Below are 21,174 nucleotides of genomic sequence, written 5' to 3'. Positions count from 1 at the left end.
CATATGACTCAGCAATCCCACTCCTAGGTATTTACCCAAATGAAATGCAAGCTTCACTTCAGGGAAGTTCACACAAAAACCTTTACACAAATGTTTACAGCAGGTTTATTCATAATCACCCCAATCACTTCCTTTTGGGAAGCAACCCAAAAGTCACTCAACTGGGAGATGGATAAGCAAACTGTGGTACATTCCTGGAATACTATTCAGTAATGAAACAGAATGAACTATTGGCACTCAGGACATGGATGGATATCAAATGTATTACGCTAAGCAAAAGAAGACAGACTCAAAAGGCTACATACTGTAAGATTCCATTTATATGACATTTTGGAAAAGATAAAACTATGGAGGTGGGGAACAGATCTATCCTTGCCAACAGTTAAGAGTGGGGGTAAGGTCTGAGTATAAAGGGAATGTAGAACTAGGGTGTTTTGGGGAAAAGGGCTGCTGACACTGTTCTTTCTCTTTTGATTGTTGTAAGAGTTTCCTATAGCTGCTATAACAAATTACAAAACATTTGTGGCTTAAGACAACACAAATTTACCATCTTACAGTAAAGATGGTAAACAGTCCTAAAATCAAGGTGTTGGCAGGGCTGCATTCCTTCTGGGGGCTCCAGGAAAGAAACTTCCTTCTTGCCTTTACCAGCTTCCAGAGGCAGCCCACATTCCTTGGCTCAAGGCCCCTTCCTCAGTCTTCAAGGCCATCAGTGTAGCATCTTCTAATCTGTCAACTTCCCTTGTTATACCTTCACTGACTCTCCTGCTTTCCTCTTTTCCTTATAAGGACACTTGTGATTACAATGGGCCCACTGGCACCTCCATCTTTCATGATTCTTAATTTAATCACACCTGCAAGTCCCTTTTGCCATGTGAGGGAATAAGTTCATGGGTTCTTGGGATAAAGACATGAAAATCTTGGCGGGGGGGCATTATCTTGTCCACCACAGCCCATCCTCTGGCTCCCAAAGATTCACATCTGCCCCCCACGCAAAAGACATTCACCTCATCTCAACCTCCCCAAAGTCCCAACCTACTACTATTGTGGTATTGGTTATACAACTTCACATGTATATTTTCAAGTCATAAAGCTGCATACCAACAGTGAATTTTACTGTATTTAAATGTTAAAAGTGGGGGTAGGAAAAGAGGAAAGAGCAAAGGAGACTGAGAATTCCACCAGTGAGGTGGAAAGAAACCCCAAGACTGTGGTGACCTGCAGATCAATGAACGTTTAAAAGGAATCCCTTCAATGATAGATTACCCATAATTTATCAAATGTCAATAAACAGTCTGTCCAAATAAGATGGTTCTCCAAGAAATTTTTATGAAACACTTGGCCCACAGTATGGACTTCTGTGGAATTTTTGATGTAATCAATGAAACAGATTTGAAATATTGAAAATATTGAAATATTGAAAAAGAAAAAAAAGATTTTTGACCTGGAAGCCAAGTAAAGAAAGTATATCAAGGAGGGCATGATAAACTCTGAAGCTGCTGACATCTAGGAAAATAAGAGGTAAGAACCATCTCAGAGACACGGAGGCCTCTAGTCACCTTGACAACAGCAGTCTCTGTGGAGCAGGGGAAGCACAAGTGAGCTAGAAATGTGAGGTCAAGAGAGAATCAGAGAAGAGACAGTTAACACAGCCTGGAGTTACCCCAGTCGCCATCCTTGAAGTATTTTTTACTGGCCCCCCAGGAGATAAGGAGCTGGCAGGGGAATGCAAACCAACACACCACCTCCTCTGCTGAGAAGTCTTGCTGTGAAAATGTCAGCTCATCTTCACACTTGCTGACAGATGTTGATTTACATCATGGCTCAGGGCCTTAATCTCAGGACTGCACCAGCCCAGAGACCGTCCTCCGGGCAGGCTGGCCACACTCTGGAAGTGTTCTTCCACCTGTTTTACAATCTCCATGTTTCAAAAAGGCATTTCCTCTCCTTTTCTTTGGTCATTGTGAGTTTATGCCTTAAAATTTTCTTTATTATCATTCTAGGGGTCTAAGGAGGAAAGAGTAGTAAGTCTGTATGTTCAATCCACCCACCCTCCTTTCTTGCAAACACCAGATTTTCTTGGTATATATGGCACATGTTATTACTTAAAAGGTGGTTTATTAAGTGGGCTGGGTTGTAACTTACATTTTAAAATTTAATATATGTTGAACATTTCTTTATTAATTAGAAAATAATACCTAGTCACTGTAAAAATCTTAATACAGAAATAGAATAAAGAGCCCCAAATCCCTTGTTCAGCCCTCACCTTTCAGTCTCCCACTCCAGAGTCACCTCTTTCTAGTGAGAGCTACTGGTTTATTACTCTTCAAATATACTGTGTTTGGTACAAATTGAAGGTTTGTGGCAACAGGGCCTTGAGTAACTCGTCACCATTTTTCCAACAGCATTTTCTCACTTCTTGTCTCTGTGTCACATTTGGGTAATTCTCACAATGTTACTCTTTCAAAAAGGTTACAGCTTGCTGAAGGCTCAGATGATGGCTAGCACTTTCTAGTAATAAGGTATTGTTTAATTAAGGTATTTACATTGTTTTGTTAGATACAGTGCTATTGCACATTTGATAGACTATAGTGTAAACATAACTTTTATTTGCACTGGGAAACCAAAACATTCATGTGCCTCGCTTTATTGTGATATTCACTTGACTGTGGTGTCTGGAACGGAACCGGCAACATCTCTGAGGTGTGCCTATAGTTTTGACCACTATGTATCATCTACAAGCTGCATGTATTTCTTTTGCTTATTTTTCTTTGCTTTGCTTTTTTAAATCTGAAATTTAATATTTGGATAGGTATAAAAATCAAGATTCAAAATTCAAAAGGTAGAAAGGGATATACAATGAAGTCTCACTTCCACCTAATTCCCCTTCTGAGAGGCAACAAAAGATACCAGTTTTTACAGTTTTAGAGATAGTTAATGGATATATAAGGAAATGCATGTATAAGGAAAACGTACACTTATCTTCTTTTTACACAAACAGTAGCATACTATCTAGTCTGTACCCTGTTTTTACTTGAAAACATATATGGAGATTATTTTTTCGCAGTAAATAGAAGGTTGCCTCATTCTTTTTAATGGTGCTATTTAACCAATCCTCTCCTGATGGACATTTAATTTGTATTCTAATTTTGGTTAAAACAAATAATCATGCAATTAATGCTTTCGAATTGGTGGGAGTATATCCCCAGGATAAATTCCTGGAAGCAGTGTTGCTGGGTCAAAGGACATATGCAGTTGTGATTTTGACAGATATTTCTAAATTTGCCTTCCACAGTTTACAGGTCCCAGTGGGACACGAGTGTGCTTGCTTCCCACACCCTCACTCACGGAGCAGTTAACACGTTCTCACGTCTGGTTTGCTATCTCAGTGCAGGTGAGTTCTCATTTTTTTTATGACTGAGATTTATCATCTTTTCAAAGGCTTATGAAACATTTGTGTTTTTTTTCCTGTGAACTCTGTTCCTGTGCTTGGCCCTTTCGGTGGCAGTTGCTCTTTTTATATTAGAGAATTCTGCCCTTAGTCTGTGTAAGGAACCCCCGCAGCCTGTGTGTCTGCTCTCCTCTCACACATCAAACAGTCCTGCCAGGTCAGCTGGGGGTCCCACAATTTGTGATCCTGCAACCATGCACCTGTAGACAGCATCAGCTCCCACAGGCTTAGGGGTGCAGTCCCACAAAACTGCCGGTTCCACCCACCCCACATGCCTGGGGAGCCGTCACGAGCCCGCGTCATCGCCTGTGCTTCCCACAGCCCCTCCTTGGTTTCCTTTAATTTCCTAGAGCAGCTCACAGAACTCAGGAAAACATTCTACTGACTACATTGCCGGTTTCTTCTAATAACTCAGAAACAGCCAGATGGAAAGGATGCATAAGGCGAGGTGTGTGGGAAGGGGCACGGACCTGCCCCCCACCCCGCTCTGAGCACAGCACCCTCTCCCCATCTCCAAGTGCTCGTCAAGAACACCTGGGCCCCATCTTTGGGGGTTTTTAGGGAGGCATCATTACAAAGGCACAAATGAGTAAATCATTGGCCACTGGTGACTGAGTCAACCTCCAGCCTCTCTCCCCTCCCCTTCCTGGAGGCTGGTAGAGAGGGGACTGTAAGTTCCAGCCCTCTGATCACTCGGTTGGTTTCCCAGGCAGCAAACCCCAATCCTTAGGGCCTTTCCAAAAGTCACCTCATGAAACTCAGTTCAGCTGTGGTTGGCTTTGGAGCGATTCAAGAAATGATGACAACAGACCAAATATTATAAGAAAAGATGCTCCCATTGCTGTTAAACATAGGAAATTTCAAGGGTTTTAGGAGCTCTGTGTCAAATATATATTTCTTATTATAAATCACACTCTCAGCCTGTGACTTGAAGTGTAAATATTTTTTACCCAGTTTATTTGTCCTATAACTTTTGTCATGTTCATCTTACAACAGTTTTTCCCAAGGGGAAACTTTAGTTTTTATGTAGTTAAATATATCAGGCTTTCCACTTATGGCTTCTATGCCAATCCTAAAAACTCTTAAGAGTTCCCCTCTCTGAGATGATTTTGAAAACATACCCCATTGTTTATTTCTAATACTTTAATAGTTTCATTTTAAACCATGAAATCTTTGAATCAGCTGATTCAGAAGTTATAAACTGTAAGGTAGAGCTAATAACCTACGTTTTTTCCTTGGTGCTTTACCCAGTTGTCTTAATACCATCTACTTATTGAGCTCACTTCTCTGTGGTGATTTTAAGGGTCACCTCTATATACTAAATTCCCATAAACACTTTGGTCTATGTCTTTATTTCCTATGTTGTTTCTTTGATCTGACTATTCATGGACAGTATCTCACTGTTTGTTACTGTTACTATAATAATGGGCCCAATCTCCTATAGCATTAGTCCTCTCATAGATGGACTGAGGAGGAATCACCATGTTTCTGGTGTCAAGTCTCTATCTGAGGACATGGCACGCCTTTTCAAGTCTTCTTTTGTTAACTTTCAGTAGTGTTCTTGTCTTCAAAAAGATTTAATCTTTTTTGTTGTTATTATAGATGGGGCCTTTTCTTGAACTGTATCTTCTAACTGGTAGTTGCTTGTATGAAGCAACGGATATTTACATATTAAGTTTTCACCCAGCCACCTTACTGAATGCTCTTATTTCTATATTTTTTAATAAAAGTTTTTCTAGCAGGATCTTTGGAGTTTTCTGGGTATTCAATCATATTATCTGCAAGTAAAGGTAATTTTCATTACCTTTTCAATCTATAAAGACCCGTATTCTTTTTCTTATCTGAATATTTTGTTGGAACCTCCAGAATAATAATGTGTGGACATTTTTGTCTTAATTCTGATGTAAATGGGAACATATCTGACGTTTCCTACTAACTTTGTCTGTTTTCTGTTGCATTATTTCTTTTCAAAATGAAAAACTTAAATAGGAATATTTGACTCTTGCATTGTAAATATTTTTCCCATACTGGTAGGTTTATTCTTAATTTTATATATGGTACCAGCCATCTTCTATATCAGTATATGTGTATTTGTATATATATATATTTAATCACCTGAAACGATTTCAGTGTATGTATTATGAAATCCCTTTATCATATTGAGATATTTGCCTCTCCTATTTTTCACTATTATAAACATTACTGCCATGATTTTACATGTCTTTGTGCACTTGTGTATCATGTAGGATAATGGTTGTAATTTTTTACTTTTAAATCTTTGCTACATCTGAAATTGTTATGTTACATTACAGTCAGGGGAGAGAAAAACAACGTAAATAAGTAAATTATATAATATGGAGGGTGGGAAGTGCAATGGGAAAAAAACAAACAGGGTGTAGAGGCAGAAAAATCTTCCCTTCTTCCCTCCTAGTTTCTTTGGCTGGTTTAATAATAAAATGGATATAAGACAGATTAACAGGAGAAAAACAAATTTAATTTTGTACGCATGGGAGCCCCATAAAAAGATGACTTGTGAAGAAGTGATTAAGCAGGAAGCTACCCTTTTGTAAGAAACATTTACATTTATAAATGAAATCTCTATTTGTAAGGGTATCTCCCTCTCTGTGCCAAAAGAGAGGCAGATGACTCTACATCTTTATAAAGTCTTACCAATGCAGAAGGCAAAGACCTAAATCTGCCTAACAACCATACTCTTGTCAACTGTGCTTTGCCTGTAGCCTCCCATAACCAGCTCTCCCACTCCTTAGCATCTTCTTTTGTCCTTAGCTGGATGGTATTTAAGGTGGTGGCTTGGGCCACTTGGGGGAGTTACTCAGTATTCCTGGGTATCTCCCATGTATGCAGAAGGTATACATGTTATTAAACTTCTATTTGTCTCCTGTTTACTATCTTTTATTACAGACGGGTGTCAACCAAGAACATAAAAGGACAGAGGGATATTATTTTACCTCCCCTACACAAGGTTTGTTTATACAGCCTTCTTGGCCCTAAATTCCCTGTCTGGTGATAAGGATGTCTTCTACCCTCCTGGTGTTACCAGACCAAACCTGGGTCCACTCACCCACCATGCTGCAAAGCCAATCTACTGACACCAGGTTGTGGTGAAGAAAGTACAGCATTTATTTCAGGGCCCAAGTAAGAGGAATGGGCAGCTTATGCTCAAAAGACCCAAAACTCCCAGATGGCTTTCAGGGAAAGGCTTTTAAAGGCAACAATTGGGGTGAGGGTTGCAGGGTACATGACTTTCTTCTGATTGTTTGGTGGTGAGGTAACCAGGTGGTGTTCCAGGAACCTTAATCATCAACCTTCTGGTTCCAACCAGTCTGCGGTCTACGTGCTTGTGGTCAGCTTGTAGTCGCCATCCTCCACCTGAGTGGGGTCTTAGTTCCTGCAGAACAACTCAAAGATATGCATCAGATTGCTATGTATAGCACTTGAGGAGGAAGCAGGACTCTTTTTTTTTTTTTTTTTTAAACATCTTTATTGAAGTATAATTGCCTTACAATGGTGTGTTAGCTTCTGCTTTATAACAAAGTTAATCAGTTATACATATACAATATGTTCCCATATCTCTTCCCTCTTGCATCTCCCTCCCTCCCACCCTCCCCATCCCACCCCTCTAGGTGGTCACAAAGCACCGAGCTGATCTCCCTGTGCTATGCGGCTGCTTCCCACTAGCTATCTATTTTACATTTGGTAGTGTATATATGTCCATGACACTCTCTCACCCTGTCACATCTCACCCCACCCCCTCCCCATATCCTCAAGTCCATTCTCTAGTAGGTCTGTGTCTTTATTCCCGTCTTGCCACTAGGTTCTTCATGGCCTTTTTTTTTTTTTTTTTCCTTAGATTCCGTATATATGTGTTAGCATACTGTATTTGTTTTTCTCTTTCTGACTTACTTCACTCTGTATGACAGACTCTAACTCCATCAACCTCATTACAAATACCTCCATTTCATTTCTTTTTATGGCTGAGTAATATTCCATTGTATATATGTGCCACATCTTCTTTATCCATTCATCTGTCGATGGACATTTAGGTTGCTTCCATGTCCTGGCTATTGTAAATAGAGCTGCAATGAACATTTTGGTACATGACTCTTTTTGAACTATGGTTTTCTCAGGGTATATGCCCAGTAGTGGGATTGCTGGATCGTATGGTAGTTCTATTTGTAGTTTTTTAAGGAACCTCCATACTGTTCTCCATAGTGGCTGTATCAATTTACATTCCCACCAACAGTGCAAGAGTGTTCCCTTTCCTCCACACCCTCTCCAGCATTTATTGTTTCTAGATTTTTTGATGATGGCCATTCTGACCGGTGTGAGATGATATCTCATTGTAGTTTTGATTTGCATTTCTTTAATGATTAATGATGTTGAGCATTCTTTCATGTGTCTGTAGGCCATCTGTATATCTTCTTTGGAGAAATGTCTATTTAGGTCTTCTGCCCATTTTTGGATTGGGTTGTTCGTTTTTTTGTTATTGAGCTGCATGAGCTGCTTGTAAATCTTGGAGATTAATCCTTTGTCAGTTGCTTCATTTGCAAATATTTTCTCCCATTCTGATGGTTGTCTTTTGGTCTTGTTTATGGTTTCCTTTGCTGTGCAAAAGCTTTTAAGTTTCATTAGGTCCCATTTGTTTATTTGTGTTCTTATTTCCATTTCTCTGGGAGCTGGGTCAAAAAGAATCTTGCTGTGATGTATGTCAGCAGGACTCTTTTTATCTCTGCAGTATTGTTTCTTGACTGCTTTTCCTTTGTGTCTGCATTCCCTCACTCCTCTAATTAGTAACTGCTTGTGCCTGCTCTTTGGAACTCAGAGAAGGCCTAGGAGATTAAAGCCCTTTTCTACAAACAAACAAAAAACAGAGACATAGAGGGGCTTTTGTACCCAGGAGAGCCCTGCCGGGTCCTGCTCAGTTTCACTGGGGAGGGTACCTTTCACATGGCAGATTTATCTCCTGCTTTCTCAGGGAAAAAGGAGGGTAAGAGTTTACTTCTGTTTTTTGTTTCTTAAGTGACTTTTATGAGTGGTAGCGTTTTGTTGTTGTTGTTGTTTGGGATTTTTTGTTTTTGTTTTGTTTTGGCCATGCTGCAGGGCATGTGGGATCGTAGTTCCCCGACCAGGGTTTGAACCCATGCCCCCTGCAGTGGAAGTGCAGTCTTAACCACTGGACTGCCAGGGAAGTTCCAAGAGTTTACTTCTTGTAGTGGATGTTTCTCAAGTAACTTTAGTTCAAAATAACCAATATGCCAAAGTGACATATTTTGAGATGACATATTCTGAAACCCTAAGGTAAGGGAGATAGAAGGGGCTGAGTGGGGAGGAGGCCTCACTGAGAAAGAGACATGAAAAAAGACTTGAAGGAGGTAAAGTTATATAGGAATTGATCATTCCAGGCTGAGGGAACAGGGGTGCAAGGTCCTGAGGTGGGGGTGTCTCAGAGTCCAGAAACAACAATGTGACTGGAACAGAGGAAGTGAAGGAGCAGGAAGAGGTGAGGTGGGTGGGAGCTGATTTTCTAGAGCCCTGGAGGTCACTGCCAGGGACTTGGGATTTTACTGATTAGGGAAACCTCAGAGTAACACGGTATGTCAAATGTGTTTTAGAAAGATCTCTTTGGCAGCTACACTAAACACTGATGCTTGTGTGGGGTAGTAGGGGCAGGGGGAGGGTGGCTGTTAGAATCCAAAAGACCACTTAAGAGACTATTGCAACAATCCATGTGAAGGTGATGGAGTCTGACTCTATTTTAAAGGAAAAGCCAGCGACCCCCGTGGAGACAGAGAAGGCTGTGGAGGAGAGCTCGGCCTTGAAAAATGCCTTTCAGTCGTTGCAGTGGAGATCTAGAAGAGAAGCTGGGTATACACGTCTGGAGGTCAGGGAGGTCACATCTGGAAGTGGCCAGCTTGTACACTGCGCTATAGCCATGAGGTCAGCAAGAGTGAGTGCCTATGGAGAGAGAAGAGGCCCAGGAGACACTAACACCAAGAAAAGGAGCCCGCAAAGGAGACAGGACAGGAGGCCAGTGTGGCTGTAAGAAAGACAGGAGGCTGCAGTGTCCTGGAAGCCAGAGTAAAGAAAATCAATCAAGGAGGGAGTGGGCAACTGAGAGGAAGGGTGCAGGCAGGCTGAGGAGGGCACTCAGCCCTGGTAAGAGGTATCCTACCCTTGGCCTTGATAAGAAGTTCCAGTAGAACAACAGGACGAAAAGCTGGGCCAGACTAGAGAGGCTGGGAGGGGAAGAATTAGAGACAGGCTTACGTGGTTTACAAATAAACAACCTTCCTTAGGAAACCTAGGAAATGTTTTGAAATTTTTGTGATTGGCATATATTCAAGGTTTGTTTCCTGAAGAATTCAAGAGCTAACAGATGAGAGTTTTGTATTCAAGGCTCACAAGAGCATCTCTGATCAGTCTGTGAGATTACCAAATAACAGCGTCTTCTGTAAAAAGGATGGGGAGAGGATGTAAAGTTCATTTTGTTTGCCATTCAGTTTTCTGAACGGAAGCTAAATTCTTTCCATAAGTCATCTAAACATCAGAATCTCCATGAGGCCTAATTTACAGAAGGAGAACTGTATTCTTCAATCCCGATACTGGCTTGTCTGTCTGCTGTGTTCACTTCCTCCCCCGTCATGCCCCAACCCCGCCATGAGAATGTAGGTTTCACGAGAACAGAAACCACCTCTGTCTGACTGACCCCTGTTCTCTGGTGCACACCGGCTCTCAACTAAATGTTAAGTATTAAATGAAATGAAATGCCTGTGTATGGAGACATTTTTGGTTGTCACAACTGGAGGTTGCTACAGGCATCCTAGCAATCAGAAATACTGCTAAATATCCTACAACACACAGGACAGTCACCATAACAAAGATTATACAACCCAAAACGTCCATAGTGCCAAGGTTAGAGAACCCTACCTTAGAGGAAAAAGGAAAAAGAATTAATTCATGTGAAGAAAAACGGCCTCCAGCAGAAGCCTAGGGGTGTGGGTGCGCGCGCGCGCGCGCGCGCGTGTGTGTGTGTGTGTGTGTGTGTGTGTGTGTGTATTTTTGGCTGCACTGCGAAGCTTGTGGGATCTTAGTTCCCTGACCAGGAATTGAACCTGGGCCCTCAGCAGGGAAAGCACAGAGTCCTAACCACTGGACAGCCAGGGAATTCCCAAGCATGAGTATATTAAAATTCCCTCAAACACTGCTGGCTCTCACCCAGTGTGGCTTTAGGAATTCATTTGTGTGAACTTTCCACCAGTGCTATGGGGACAGAATCCAGGCTGTAGTGTTTGAAGAGTACATGGCAAAAGAACCCAAAACAAACTAGAAAATATTTCCAACAAATATAAACTGAAGACTATCCTTATATATAAAGGAAGATGTTTGTTAGAAAAAGAATATCCCAGGAGAATAATAAGCAAAAGACTTACACATGTACATCACAAAAGATTTGTAAAAGGCCAAAGAATATGGGAAAAAAGCTCTAACTCATTAGTATTCAAAGAAATGCAGTAAGTCATGATGCTATTGTCATTTCAAATAAAATCCCCAAATTAACAATATAGAAATACAATACAGATGTATACATATATACCCATAATAAAATGTTACTTTACCTGCCCTAGTTCAGCGCCATATACTCTGCCACCCACTTTCCTACACCACACTGGCAGTCTGATCCTCGTGAAACTAAAACCAACTGCCACTTCCTTGCCTGGAACCCTTCAGTGGGCCCCATTCCACTGCAGGCCCCTTGGCCTAGAGAGAGTTAGGGTCCCCAGAATCTGCCACTGGTCGTTCCTCCTCCCATGTCCAGCATCACTCTTTGGGCTCAAGCTATACACAGTGCAGATGATCATCTGTAGCTGTTCGACCTTCTTGTTTACTCATAAATTTCCCTGGAATACCTAAAGCCTTTCCCCCCAGGAAACTCTATGACCTGGAGCCCCTACGGCACTTTGGGCTTACTGTCATCATTTCACTTAGCACAGAGCCTGGAAATCCTAGTCCTCTCCTTAGAATGTAAGCTACAAGCTAGGACTGTCTTATTAATTTTTGTATCCACGGTGCTAGCACAGTATCTACTTGGTGCGCAGAATGATTAACATTTAAATTGTTTTGTTCATTCCTTTCTTTCATTTTCTTTTATTGTTTTAAATGTTCAGTATTGAGTTTAGAAAAGAGTGTTGGTGATTATACAGACAGCCCATCAGAACTTGAGTATTCTAACTTTTTAACTATACCTTTCTCTGTAAACCAATGTTCATCACATAAACCTTAGAAACTGACTGTAGATCCAAACTGAATTTAAAAGTAAATGAGAATTAATCATCTACCACATGTATTTTCCCTAAGGAAAACAGCTAAAGGCAAAAGCTCTTCCAGAACATAGAGACAGGTTTCCACAGAAGGCAATGGCTTTGAGACATATTAAAAAGGAAGGAAAAAAGAAAAAAAGAGAGGAAGGAAAAGTCAGGAAACTTGGATACAATCTTAACTTTAAAAATACAACTTTGGCTTTAGTTTGTGAATGTTGTCAATTTGGGGACTCAATGGTATTGACTACAGGTGACACACAATCACCTTGACCTCAGCAGAAAACCTTGAGAATGCTCCACAATGGCTGTATCTAAAGGAAACAGATGTTTGCCTTTCATATGTATGGTATGACCCAATGAACACATCCCTTGCCAAATAGTTATGTATAGCTCAAGGATTTTTAAATCAAATATTGATTATTCAGCTAAATAAAAAAAGAATTTAGCAGCATAATCACACATATCCCCTTCCCTCATGTTAAGCTTTCACACAGAAGGCTTTCTGAGGCAGCATGTAAAGGTGCCAAAAGCAAACTGATACATGAAAAGGGCATGCCAGGAAAACTGGAGAAAAAATGCCATTTACTCATAAATATGCTTCATTTTATCTGGAGAATTAGATATGTTTAATATCTATATATAAGTTGATATGACATTTTTTTCATCATAATTTTTAAGTATAATCCAAGACTAAAAAACATATTCTTCTTTCCTTTCAAACTTAAAGCTACAGAAGACCCCTTTCCTATCACTGAACTTATTGATCCAAAGACAGTCAATACTGAAATACATGGCTACCTCTCAAAGAAGGGCCAAAATAAAGAGAAAGCCGGAAGTCTTCTCTAACTATTTCAGCTGCTGCCAATGGCAGGCGCTCCTGCTTTCACAGGCAGCACTGGTCGGTCTAACGCTGGTCCAAGTAATCTTCAAATCTTATTTCTGGAGAATGGAAACCTGTAGGGGCTGCAAAGTAAATCATCCAGTGAGACCTTGGTCCTACAGTGACGAAATTCTTATAAAAGCTATACGGGCCAAGGCCATCCCATACCACACAAGCATATAAAATACATAAGGCTCCATAGGATAAAACACTAACCATGAGAAATGGTGACTTCTCTCACCAGTATAGAAGTGGGAAAAACTCAAGCCCAGTTTTAAATGGGTTGTCATTTCAGACTTCCTCTATAAAAAGCCAAATTATTACCAGGTCCCAGTGAGTATGGAAGAAGTGTTGGTCAAGGAGATGTTTAATCTATACCTTTGATCCTAGCATAAACCAGGCAGTTAAATAATTTCAAAATGTGCAAAACAGACATTCCCCTTGAGTTCACAAGGCGCTACAAAGTGTCTTTCAAATGATCCACGAGTCCTACTTATTAAACAGCCACACAGGTGAGAACCAAATTCAGGTTTCCAACAGAAATTGTAGAATGTTACTTGGCAAAGCTGCATTTCCCTAAGACAGCTTGTCAGGTAGCTGGTCAGTCTAAATTACTCTGACTCCTCTGGAATTGCTGTCAAATCCCACTTGGCTGAGAGCTGAGGTCAGAGGACGTGAAGGTCAGCAGACGTTGGCTGAGCAGGGCATTGTGTCGCTTCAGGTACACTATGATGTCTCCCTGCTTCTCCACAATCTCTTCCAGGCTCGAGAGAGTCCTGCACAGAACCAAGGTATTCATGGGTTACACATGTTCACCAACAGTCTCTTTGCAAATGGATCTCTACTAGTTTTCAGTACAGCACGTTATATCTGTTACTTTTTCTTAGATTTTATAAGCCAAGGCAATATCCCCAAACGAGATTCTTTCTTTAGACTTGGTTTCACCACAGCTGAGAGGAAGTAAACAAATCAAACATAGTTGTAAACATATTTTAACATATGCAGAGTCCTAAACTCCAAGCATCAGAATGGTCTCTAGATTTCCAGATGGAATAAACTTTTAAATCTCTTTCGCTAATCTTTTACTCCACACTTACCTGAATCCAGTCTCCGATGTAATATTGCTGGGGTAAGCATAGATTTTTTCTTCTTCAAGTACATCAGGCTGTGGCTTGGCTTTATTAAATTTTCGAATTTTCACTAAAATAATAAAGTCATTATTGTCAGGTTATCCAATCACGAAAAATTTTCTAATTCCATTTATTCAAATTTCATTACTAATTGGCTATTCTTTTCAAGTAATATGCAAAAAAAAAAAACGGTTCATAAAGTGAATAAACAAATAGGGAAAATGTGCTAAAAGGGAATGGAAATGCTGATGCAGAGGCAGGAGAAGAGTCAGGAAAGAGCCATCGGCGCTCACTGCCCGGAAGTGAAGACACATGGAAGAGCCAGGGAATTCGGCGACCTGGAGGCCACTGACGAACCTGAAGCCCTAACCCCAACATGAGTGCCCTTGGAGACGTGACCTTTGGCGAGGTAATCAAAGTAAGAACAAAGTAATGGGGGCAGTGCTGATCTGAGAGATGAAGGGACACCAGGAATGCACCTGCACAGAGCAAAGGCCATGTGAGGCCACAGAGAGAGGCGGCCACCTACACACCAAGGGAGAAGCCTCTGGAGAAGCCAGGCCTGCAACACCCTGATCTCAGAGGTCCAGCCTCCACAACTGAGAGAAAATAAGTTTGTGTGTCTTAGTCACCCAGGCTGGGTATGTGCTCTGGCAGCCCCAGCAGCCTAATGCACGTGGGTAGAAGTCTGCTGCAGAGAGTTGAATAATCAGACACAACAAGGCTGTTGTTCCCAACCTCGCAGGTTTGGCTACAGACTGAGCCGAACAATTTGCATGTCTGAGTAAGAGCCACTGTCCGGGGGCCCTGCCCCACCTGTGTAATAACCCTGGGACACGGCTGGAATGAGGACTCCCACCACAGATGGTGACAAGGGATCAAGAGAAAGGGCTGAGCCAGGCCTCAGTGATGGCAGTGACTGTCCAATGAGACTGGCCTTAAGAATTGTTCGTGCAGCTCCAAATGGGTCAAGTATTCAACATGTGGGAAGGGGGAGGGGAGGTGGGTTAGGCCCCAGCACAATTTTTTAAAACTCCACATATGATTCTTTCCTTTCTTGTAACAACCCTTGAGATATAATTCACATACAATGCAATTCCTTCAAAGTGTACAATTCAATGGTTCAGTACATTCAAAGAGTTGTGCAACCGTCTCCACAATCAATTTTAGAACATCTTGTCACCCCAAAAAGAAGCCTGGGAGAGAAGATGGCGGAAGAGTAAGACGCGGAGATCACCTTCCTTCCCACAGATACAGTAGAAATACATCTACACGTGGAACTGCTCCTACAGAACACCCACTGAACGCTGGCAGAAAACGTCAGACCTCCCAAAAGGCAAGAAACTCCCCCCGTACTTGGGTAGGGCAAAAGAAAAAAGAAATAACAGAGACAAAAGAATAGGGACGGCACCTGCACCAGTGGGAGGGAGCTGTGAAGGAGGAAAGATTTCCACGCACTAGGAGCCCCTTCGCGGGCAGAGACTGCGGGTGGCGGAGGGGGGAAGCTTCGGAGCCACGGAGGAGAGCGCAGCCACAGGGGTGCGGAGGGCAAAGCGGAGAGATTCCCGCACTTCCCGCACGGAGGCTCGGCGCTGACCAGCACTCACCAGCCCGAGAGGCTTGTCTGCTCACCCGCCGGGGCGGGCGGGGCTGGGAGCTGAGGCTCGGGCTTCGGTCGCAGGGAGAGGACTGGGGCTGGCTGCGTGAACACAGCCTGAAGGGGTTAGTGCACCACAGCTAGCCGGGAGGGAGTCCGGGAAAAAGTCTGCAGCTGCCGAAGAGGCAAGAGACTTTTTCTTCCCTGTTTCCTGGTGCGCGAGGAGAGGGGATTCAGAGCGCCGCCTAAACGAACTTCAGAGACGGGCGCGAGCCGCAGCCAACAGCGCGGATCCCATAGCAACAGGGGCGCAGAGGGAAAAACGGAGAGACTCCCGCACAGAGGCTCGGCGCCGAGCAGCGCTCACCAGCCCGAGAGGCTTGTCTGCTCCCCCGCCGGGGCGGGCGGGGCTGGGAGCGGAGGCTCGGGCTTTGGTCGGATCGCAGGGAGAGGACTGGGGTTGGCGGCGTGAACACAGCCTGAAGGGGTTAGCGCACCACAGCTGGCTGGGAGGGAGACCGGGAAAAAGTCTGCAGCTGCCGAAGAGGCAAGAGACTTTTTCTTGCCTCTTTGTTTCGCGGCGCGCAAGGAGAGGGGATTCAGAGCGCCGCCTAAACGAACTCCAGAAACTGGCTCGAGCCGCGGCTATCAGCGCGGACCCCAGAGACGGGCGTGAGACGCTGGGGCTGCTGCTGCCGCCTCCAAGAAGCCTGTGTGCGAGCACAGGTCACTCTCCACACCGCCCCTCCCGGGAGCCCGTGCAGCCCGCCACTGCCAGCGTCCCGTGATCCAGGGACAACATCCCCCGGGAGAACGCACTGCGCGCCTCAGGCTGCTGCAACGTCACGCCGGCCTCTGACGCCGCAGGCTCGCCCCGCCTCCTCTGTACCCCTCCCTCCCCGCGGCCTGGGTGAGCCAGAGTCCCCGAAGCAGCTGCTCCTTTAACCCCGTCCTGTCTGGGCGGGGAACAGACGCCCTCAGGCGACCTACACGCAGAGGCGGGTCCAAATCCAAAGCTGATCCCCAGGAGCTGTGCGAACAGAGAAGAGGAGGGGAAATCTGTCCCAGCAGCCTCAGAAGAAGCGGATTAAAACTCCACAAACAACTTGATGTGCCTGCATCTGTTGAATACCTGAATAGACAACGAATCATCCCAAATTCAGGAGGTGGACTTTGGGAGCAGGATATATTAATTTTTCCCCTTTTCCTTTTTTTTTTTGTGAGTGTATATGTATATGCTTCTGGGGTAGATTTGGTCTGTATAGCTTTGCTTTACAATAGCTTTATTTTACTTCACTATATTATAGCTTCTTTCTTTCTTTTCTTTTCTTTCTTTCTTTCTTTCTTTCTTTCTTTCTTTCTTTCTTTCTTTCCTTCCTTCCTTCCTCCTTCCTTCCTTCCTTCCTTCCTTCCTTCCTTCCTTCCTTTCTTTCTTTCTATTTTTTCTCCCTTTTACTCTGAGCCGTGTGGACGAAAGGCTCTTGGTGCTTCAGCCAGGCATCAGGGCCGTACCTCGGAGGTGGGAGAGCCAACTTCAGGACACTGGTCCGCAAGAGACCTCCCAGCTCCACGTAATACCAAACGGCAAAAATCTCTCAGAGATCTCCATCTCAACATCAAGACCCAGCATCACTCAATGACCAGCAAGCTACAGTGCTGAACACCCTATGCCAAACAACTAGCAAGACAGGAACACAGCCTCATCCATTAGCAGAGAGGCTGCCTAAAATCATAATAAGGCCACAGACACCCCAAAATACACCACCAGACGTGGACGTGCCCACCAGAAAGACAAGATCCAGCCTCATCCACCAGAGCTCAGGCACTAGTTCCCTCCACCAGGAAGCCTACACAACCCACTGAACCAACCTTAGCCACTGGGGACAGATACCAAAAACAACGGGAACTACAAACCTGCAACCTGTGATAAGGAGACCCCAAACACAGTAAGATAAGCAAAATGAGACGACAGAAAAACACACAGCAGATGAAGGAGCAGGGTCAAAACACACTAGACTTAACAAATGAAGAGGAAATAGGTAGTCTACCTGAAAAAGAATTCAGAATAATGATAGTAAGGATGATCCAAAATCTTGGAAATAGAATAGACAAAATGCAAGAAGCATTTAACAAGGACGTAGAAGAACTAAAGAGGAATCAAGCAATGATGAAAAACACAATAAATGAAATTAAAAATACTCTAGATGGGATCAATACCAGAATAATTGAGGCAGAAGAAAGGATAAGTGACCTGGAAGATAAAATGGTGGAAATAACTACTGCAGAGCAGGATAAAGAAAAAAGAATGAAAAGAACTGAGGACAGTCTCAGAGACCTCTGGGACAGCATTAAACGCACCAACATTCGAATTATAGGGGTCCCAGAAGAAGAAGAGAAAAAGAAAGGGACTGAGAAAATATTTGAAGAGATTATAGTTGAAAACTTCCCTAATATGGGAAAGGAAATAGTTAATCAAGTCCTGGAAGCACAGAGAGTCCCATACAGGATAAACCCAAGGAGAAACACGCCAAGACACATATTAATCAAACTGTCAAAAATTAAATATAAGGAAAACATATTAAAGGCAGCAAGGGAAAAAAAACAAATAACACACAAGGGAATCCCCATAAGGTTAACATCTGATCTTTCAGCAGAAACTCTGCAAGCCAGAAGGGAGTGGCAGGATATACTTAAAGTGATGAAGGAGAAGAACCTACAACCAAGATTACTCTACCCAGCAAGGATCTCATTCAAATGTGATGGAGAAATTAAAACCTTTACAGACAAGCAAAAGCTGAGAGAGTTCAGCACTACCAAACCAGCTTTACAACAAATGCTAAAGGAACTTCTCTAGGCAAGAAACACAAGAGAAGGAAAACACCTACAATAACAAACCCAAAACATTTAAGAAAATGGGAATAGGAACATACATATCGATAATTACCTTGAATGTAAATGGATTAAATGCTCCCACCAAAAGACACAGGCTGGCTGAATGGATACAAAAACAAGACCCATATATATGCTGTCTACAAGAGACCCACTTCAGACCTAGAGACACATACAGACTGAAAGTGAGGGGATGGAAAAAGATATTCCATGCAAATGGAAATCAAAAGAAAGCTGGAGTAGCAATTCTCATATCAGACAAAATAGACTTTAAAATAAAGACTATTACAAGAGACAAAGAAGGACACTATATAATGATCAAGGGATCGATCCAAGAGGAAGGTATAACAATTGTAAATATTTATGCACCCAACATAGGAGCACCTCAATACATAAGGCAAGTACTAACAGCCATAAAAGGGGAAATCGACAGCAACACAATCATAGTAGGGGACTTTAACACCCCACTTTCACCAATGGACAGATCATCCAAAATGAAAATAAATAAGGAAACACAAGCTTTAAATGATACATTAAACAAGATGGACTTAATTGATATTTATAGGACATTCCACCCAAAAACAACAGAATACACATTTTTCTCAAGTGCTCATGGAACATTCTCCAGGATTGATCATATCTTGGGTCACAAATCAAGCCTTGGTAAATTTAAGAAAATTGAAATCGTATCAAGTATCTTTTCCGACCACAACGCTATGAGACTAGATATCAATTACAGGAAAAGATCTGTAAAATATACAAACACATGGAGGCTACACAATACATTACTTAATAATGAAGTGATTACTGAGGAAATCAAAGGGGAAATCAAAAAATACCTAGAAATAAATGACAATGGAGATACGACGACCCAAAACCTATGGGACGCAGCAAAAGCAGTGCTAAGAGGGAAGTTTATAGCAATACAAGCCTACCTCAAGAAACAGGAAACATCTCGAATAAACAACCTAACCTTGCACCTAAAGCAATTAGAGAAAGAAGAACAAAAAAACCCCAAAGCCAGCAGAAGGAAAGAAATTATAAAGATCAGGTCAGAAATAAATGAAAAAGAAATGAAGGAAACAATAGCAAAAATCAATAAAACTAAAAGCTGGTTCTTTGAGAAGATAAACAAAATTGATAAACCATTAGCCAGACTCATCAAGAGAAAAAGGGAGAAGACTCAGATCAATAGAATTAGAAATGAAAAAGGAGAAATAACCACTGACACTGCAGAAATACAAAAGATCATGAGAGATTACTACAAGCAACTCTATGCCAATAAAATGGACAACCTGGAAGAAATGGACAGATTCTTAGAAATGCACAAACTGCCGAGACTGAACCAGGAAGAAATAGAAAATATGAACAGACCAATCACAAGCACTGAAATTGAAACTGTGATTAAAAACCTTCCAACAAACAAAAGCCCAGGACCAGATGGCTTCACAGGTGAATTCTATCAAACATTTAGAGAAGAGCTAACACCTATCCTTCTCAAACTCTTCCAAAATATTGCAGAGGGAGGAACACTCCCAAACTCATTCTACGAGGCCACCATCACCCTGATACCAAAACCAGACAAAGATGTCACAAAGAAAGAAAACTACAGGCCAATATCACTGATGAACATAGATGCAAAAATCCTCAACAAAATACTCGCAAACAGAATCCAACAGCACATTAAAAGGATCATACACCATGATCAAGTGGGGTTTATCCCAGGAATGCAAGGATTCTTCAATATACGCAAATCAATCAATGTGATACACCATATTAACAAATTGAAGGAGAAAAACCATATGATCATCTCAATAGATGCAGAGAAAGCTTTTGACAAAATTCAACACCCATTTATGATAAAAGCCCTGCAGAAAGTAGGCATAGAGGGAACTTTCCTCAACATAATAAAGACCATATATGACAAACCCACAGCCAACATTGTCCTCAATGGTGAAAAACTGAAACCATTTCCACTAAGATCAGGAACAAGACAAGGTTGCCCACTCTCACCACTATTATTCAACATAGTTTTGGAAGTCCTAGCCACAGCAATCAGAGAAGACAAAGAAATAAAAGGAATCCAAATCGGAAAAGAAGAAGTAAAGCTGTCACTATTTGCAGATGACATGATACTATACATAGAGAATCCTAAAGAGGCTACCAGAAAACTCCTAGAGCTAATCAATGAATTTGGTAAAGTAGCAGGATACAAAATTAATGCACAGAAATCGCTTGCATTTCTATACACTAATGACGAAAAATCTGAAAGTGAAATTAAGAAAACACTCCCGTTTACCATTGCAACAAAAAGAATAAGATATCTAGGAATAAACCTACCTAAGGAGACAAAAGACCTGTATGCAGAAAATTATAAGACACTGATGAAAGAAATTAAAGATGATACAAATAGATGGAGAGATATACCATGTTCCTGGATTGGAAGAATCAACATTGTGAAAATGACTCTACTACCCAAAGCAATCTACAGATTCAATGCAATTCCTATCAAACTACCACTGGCATTTTTCACAGAACTAGAACAAAAAATTTCACAATTTGTATGGAAACACAAAAGACCCCGAATAGCCAAAGCAATCTTGAGAACGAAAAATGGAGCTGGGGGAATCAGGCTCCCTGACTTCAGACTATACTACAAAGCTTCAGTAATCAAGACAGTTTGGTACTGGCACAAAAACAGAAATATAGACCAATGGAACAGGATAGAAAGCCCAGAGATAAACCCACACACATATGGTCACCTTATCTTTGATAAAGGAGGCAAGCATATACAGTGGAGAAAAGACAGCCTCTTCAATAAGTGGTGCTGGGAAAATTGGACAGGTACATGTAAAAGTATGAAATTAGAACACTCCCTGACACCATGC

At 42.1% G+C, this 21,174-nt stretch overlaps 1 protein-coding gene, 1 long non-coding RNA gene and 1 pseudogene across 5 annotated transcripts in view; 1 reads left to right on the top strand and 2 right to left on the bottom strand.

Moving 5' to 3' along the window:
- Nucleotides 1–10,241, top strand: part of LOC309628307 (tripartite motif-containing protein 75 pseudogene) — a 52,959-nt pseudogene extending 42,718 nt beyond the window's left edge. Inside the window, exons 3-4 of the transcript XR_014249454.1 lie at nt 3,296–3,394; nt 6,374–10,241. The product of XR_014249454.1 is annotated as a tripartite motif-containing protein 75 pseudogene (transcript). The remainder of the gene's footprint in view (nt 1–3,295; nt 3,395–6,373) is intronic.
- LOC309628314 overlaps nt 1–21,174 on the bottom strand; it is an 882,984-nt gene that overhangs the window by 147,541 nt on the left and 714,269 nt on the right. The gene's annotated exons all lie outside the window — the stretch shown is intronic.
- TMEM192 (transmembrane protein 192) overlaps nt 12,384–21,174 on the bottom strand; it is a 30,127-nt gene continuing 21,336 nt past the window's right edge. For all 3 annotated transcript variants that reach the window (XM_082391193.1, XM_082391191.1, XM_082391192.1), the window contains 2 exons: nt 13,768–13,870; nt 12,384–13,446 (listed from right to left, as the gene is read on the bottom strand). In XM_082391193.1, the coding sequence (XP_082247319.1) occupies nt 13,308–13,446; nt 13,768–13,870 (242 nt within the window). In that variant the 3' untranslated portion in view covers nt 12,384–13,307. The remainder of the gene's footprint in view (nt 13,447–13,767; nt 13,871–21,174) is intronic.

Source organism: Balaenoptera borealis, assembly GCF_965194805.1.
Source record: "Balaenoptera borealis genome assembly, chromosome: 4".
Classification (NCBI taxonomy): Eukaryota; Metazoa; Chordata; class Mammalia; order Artiodactyla; family Balaenopteridae; genus Balaenoptera; species Balaenoptera borealis.
The sequence above is the reverse complement of the archived record's forward strand: the minus strand, read 5'-3'. Positions and strand labels throughout refer to the sequence as shown.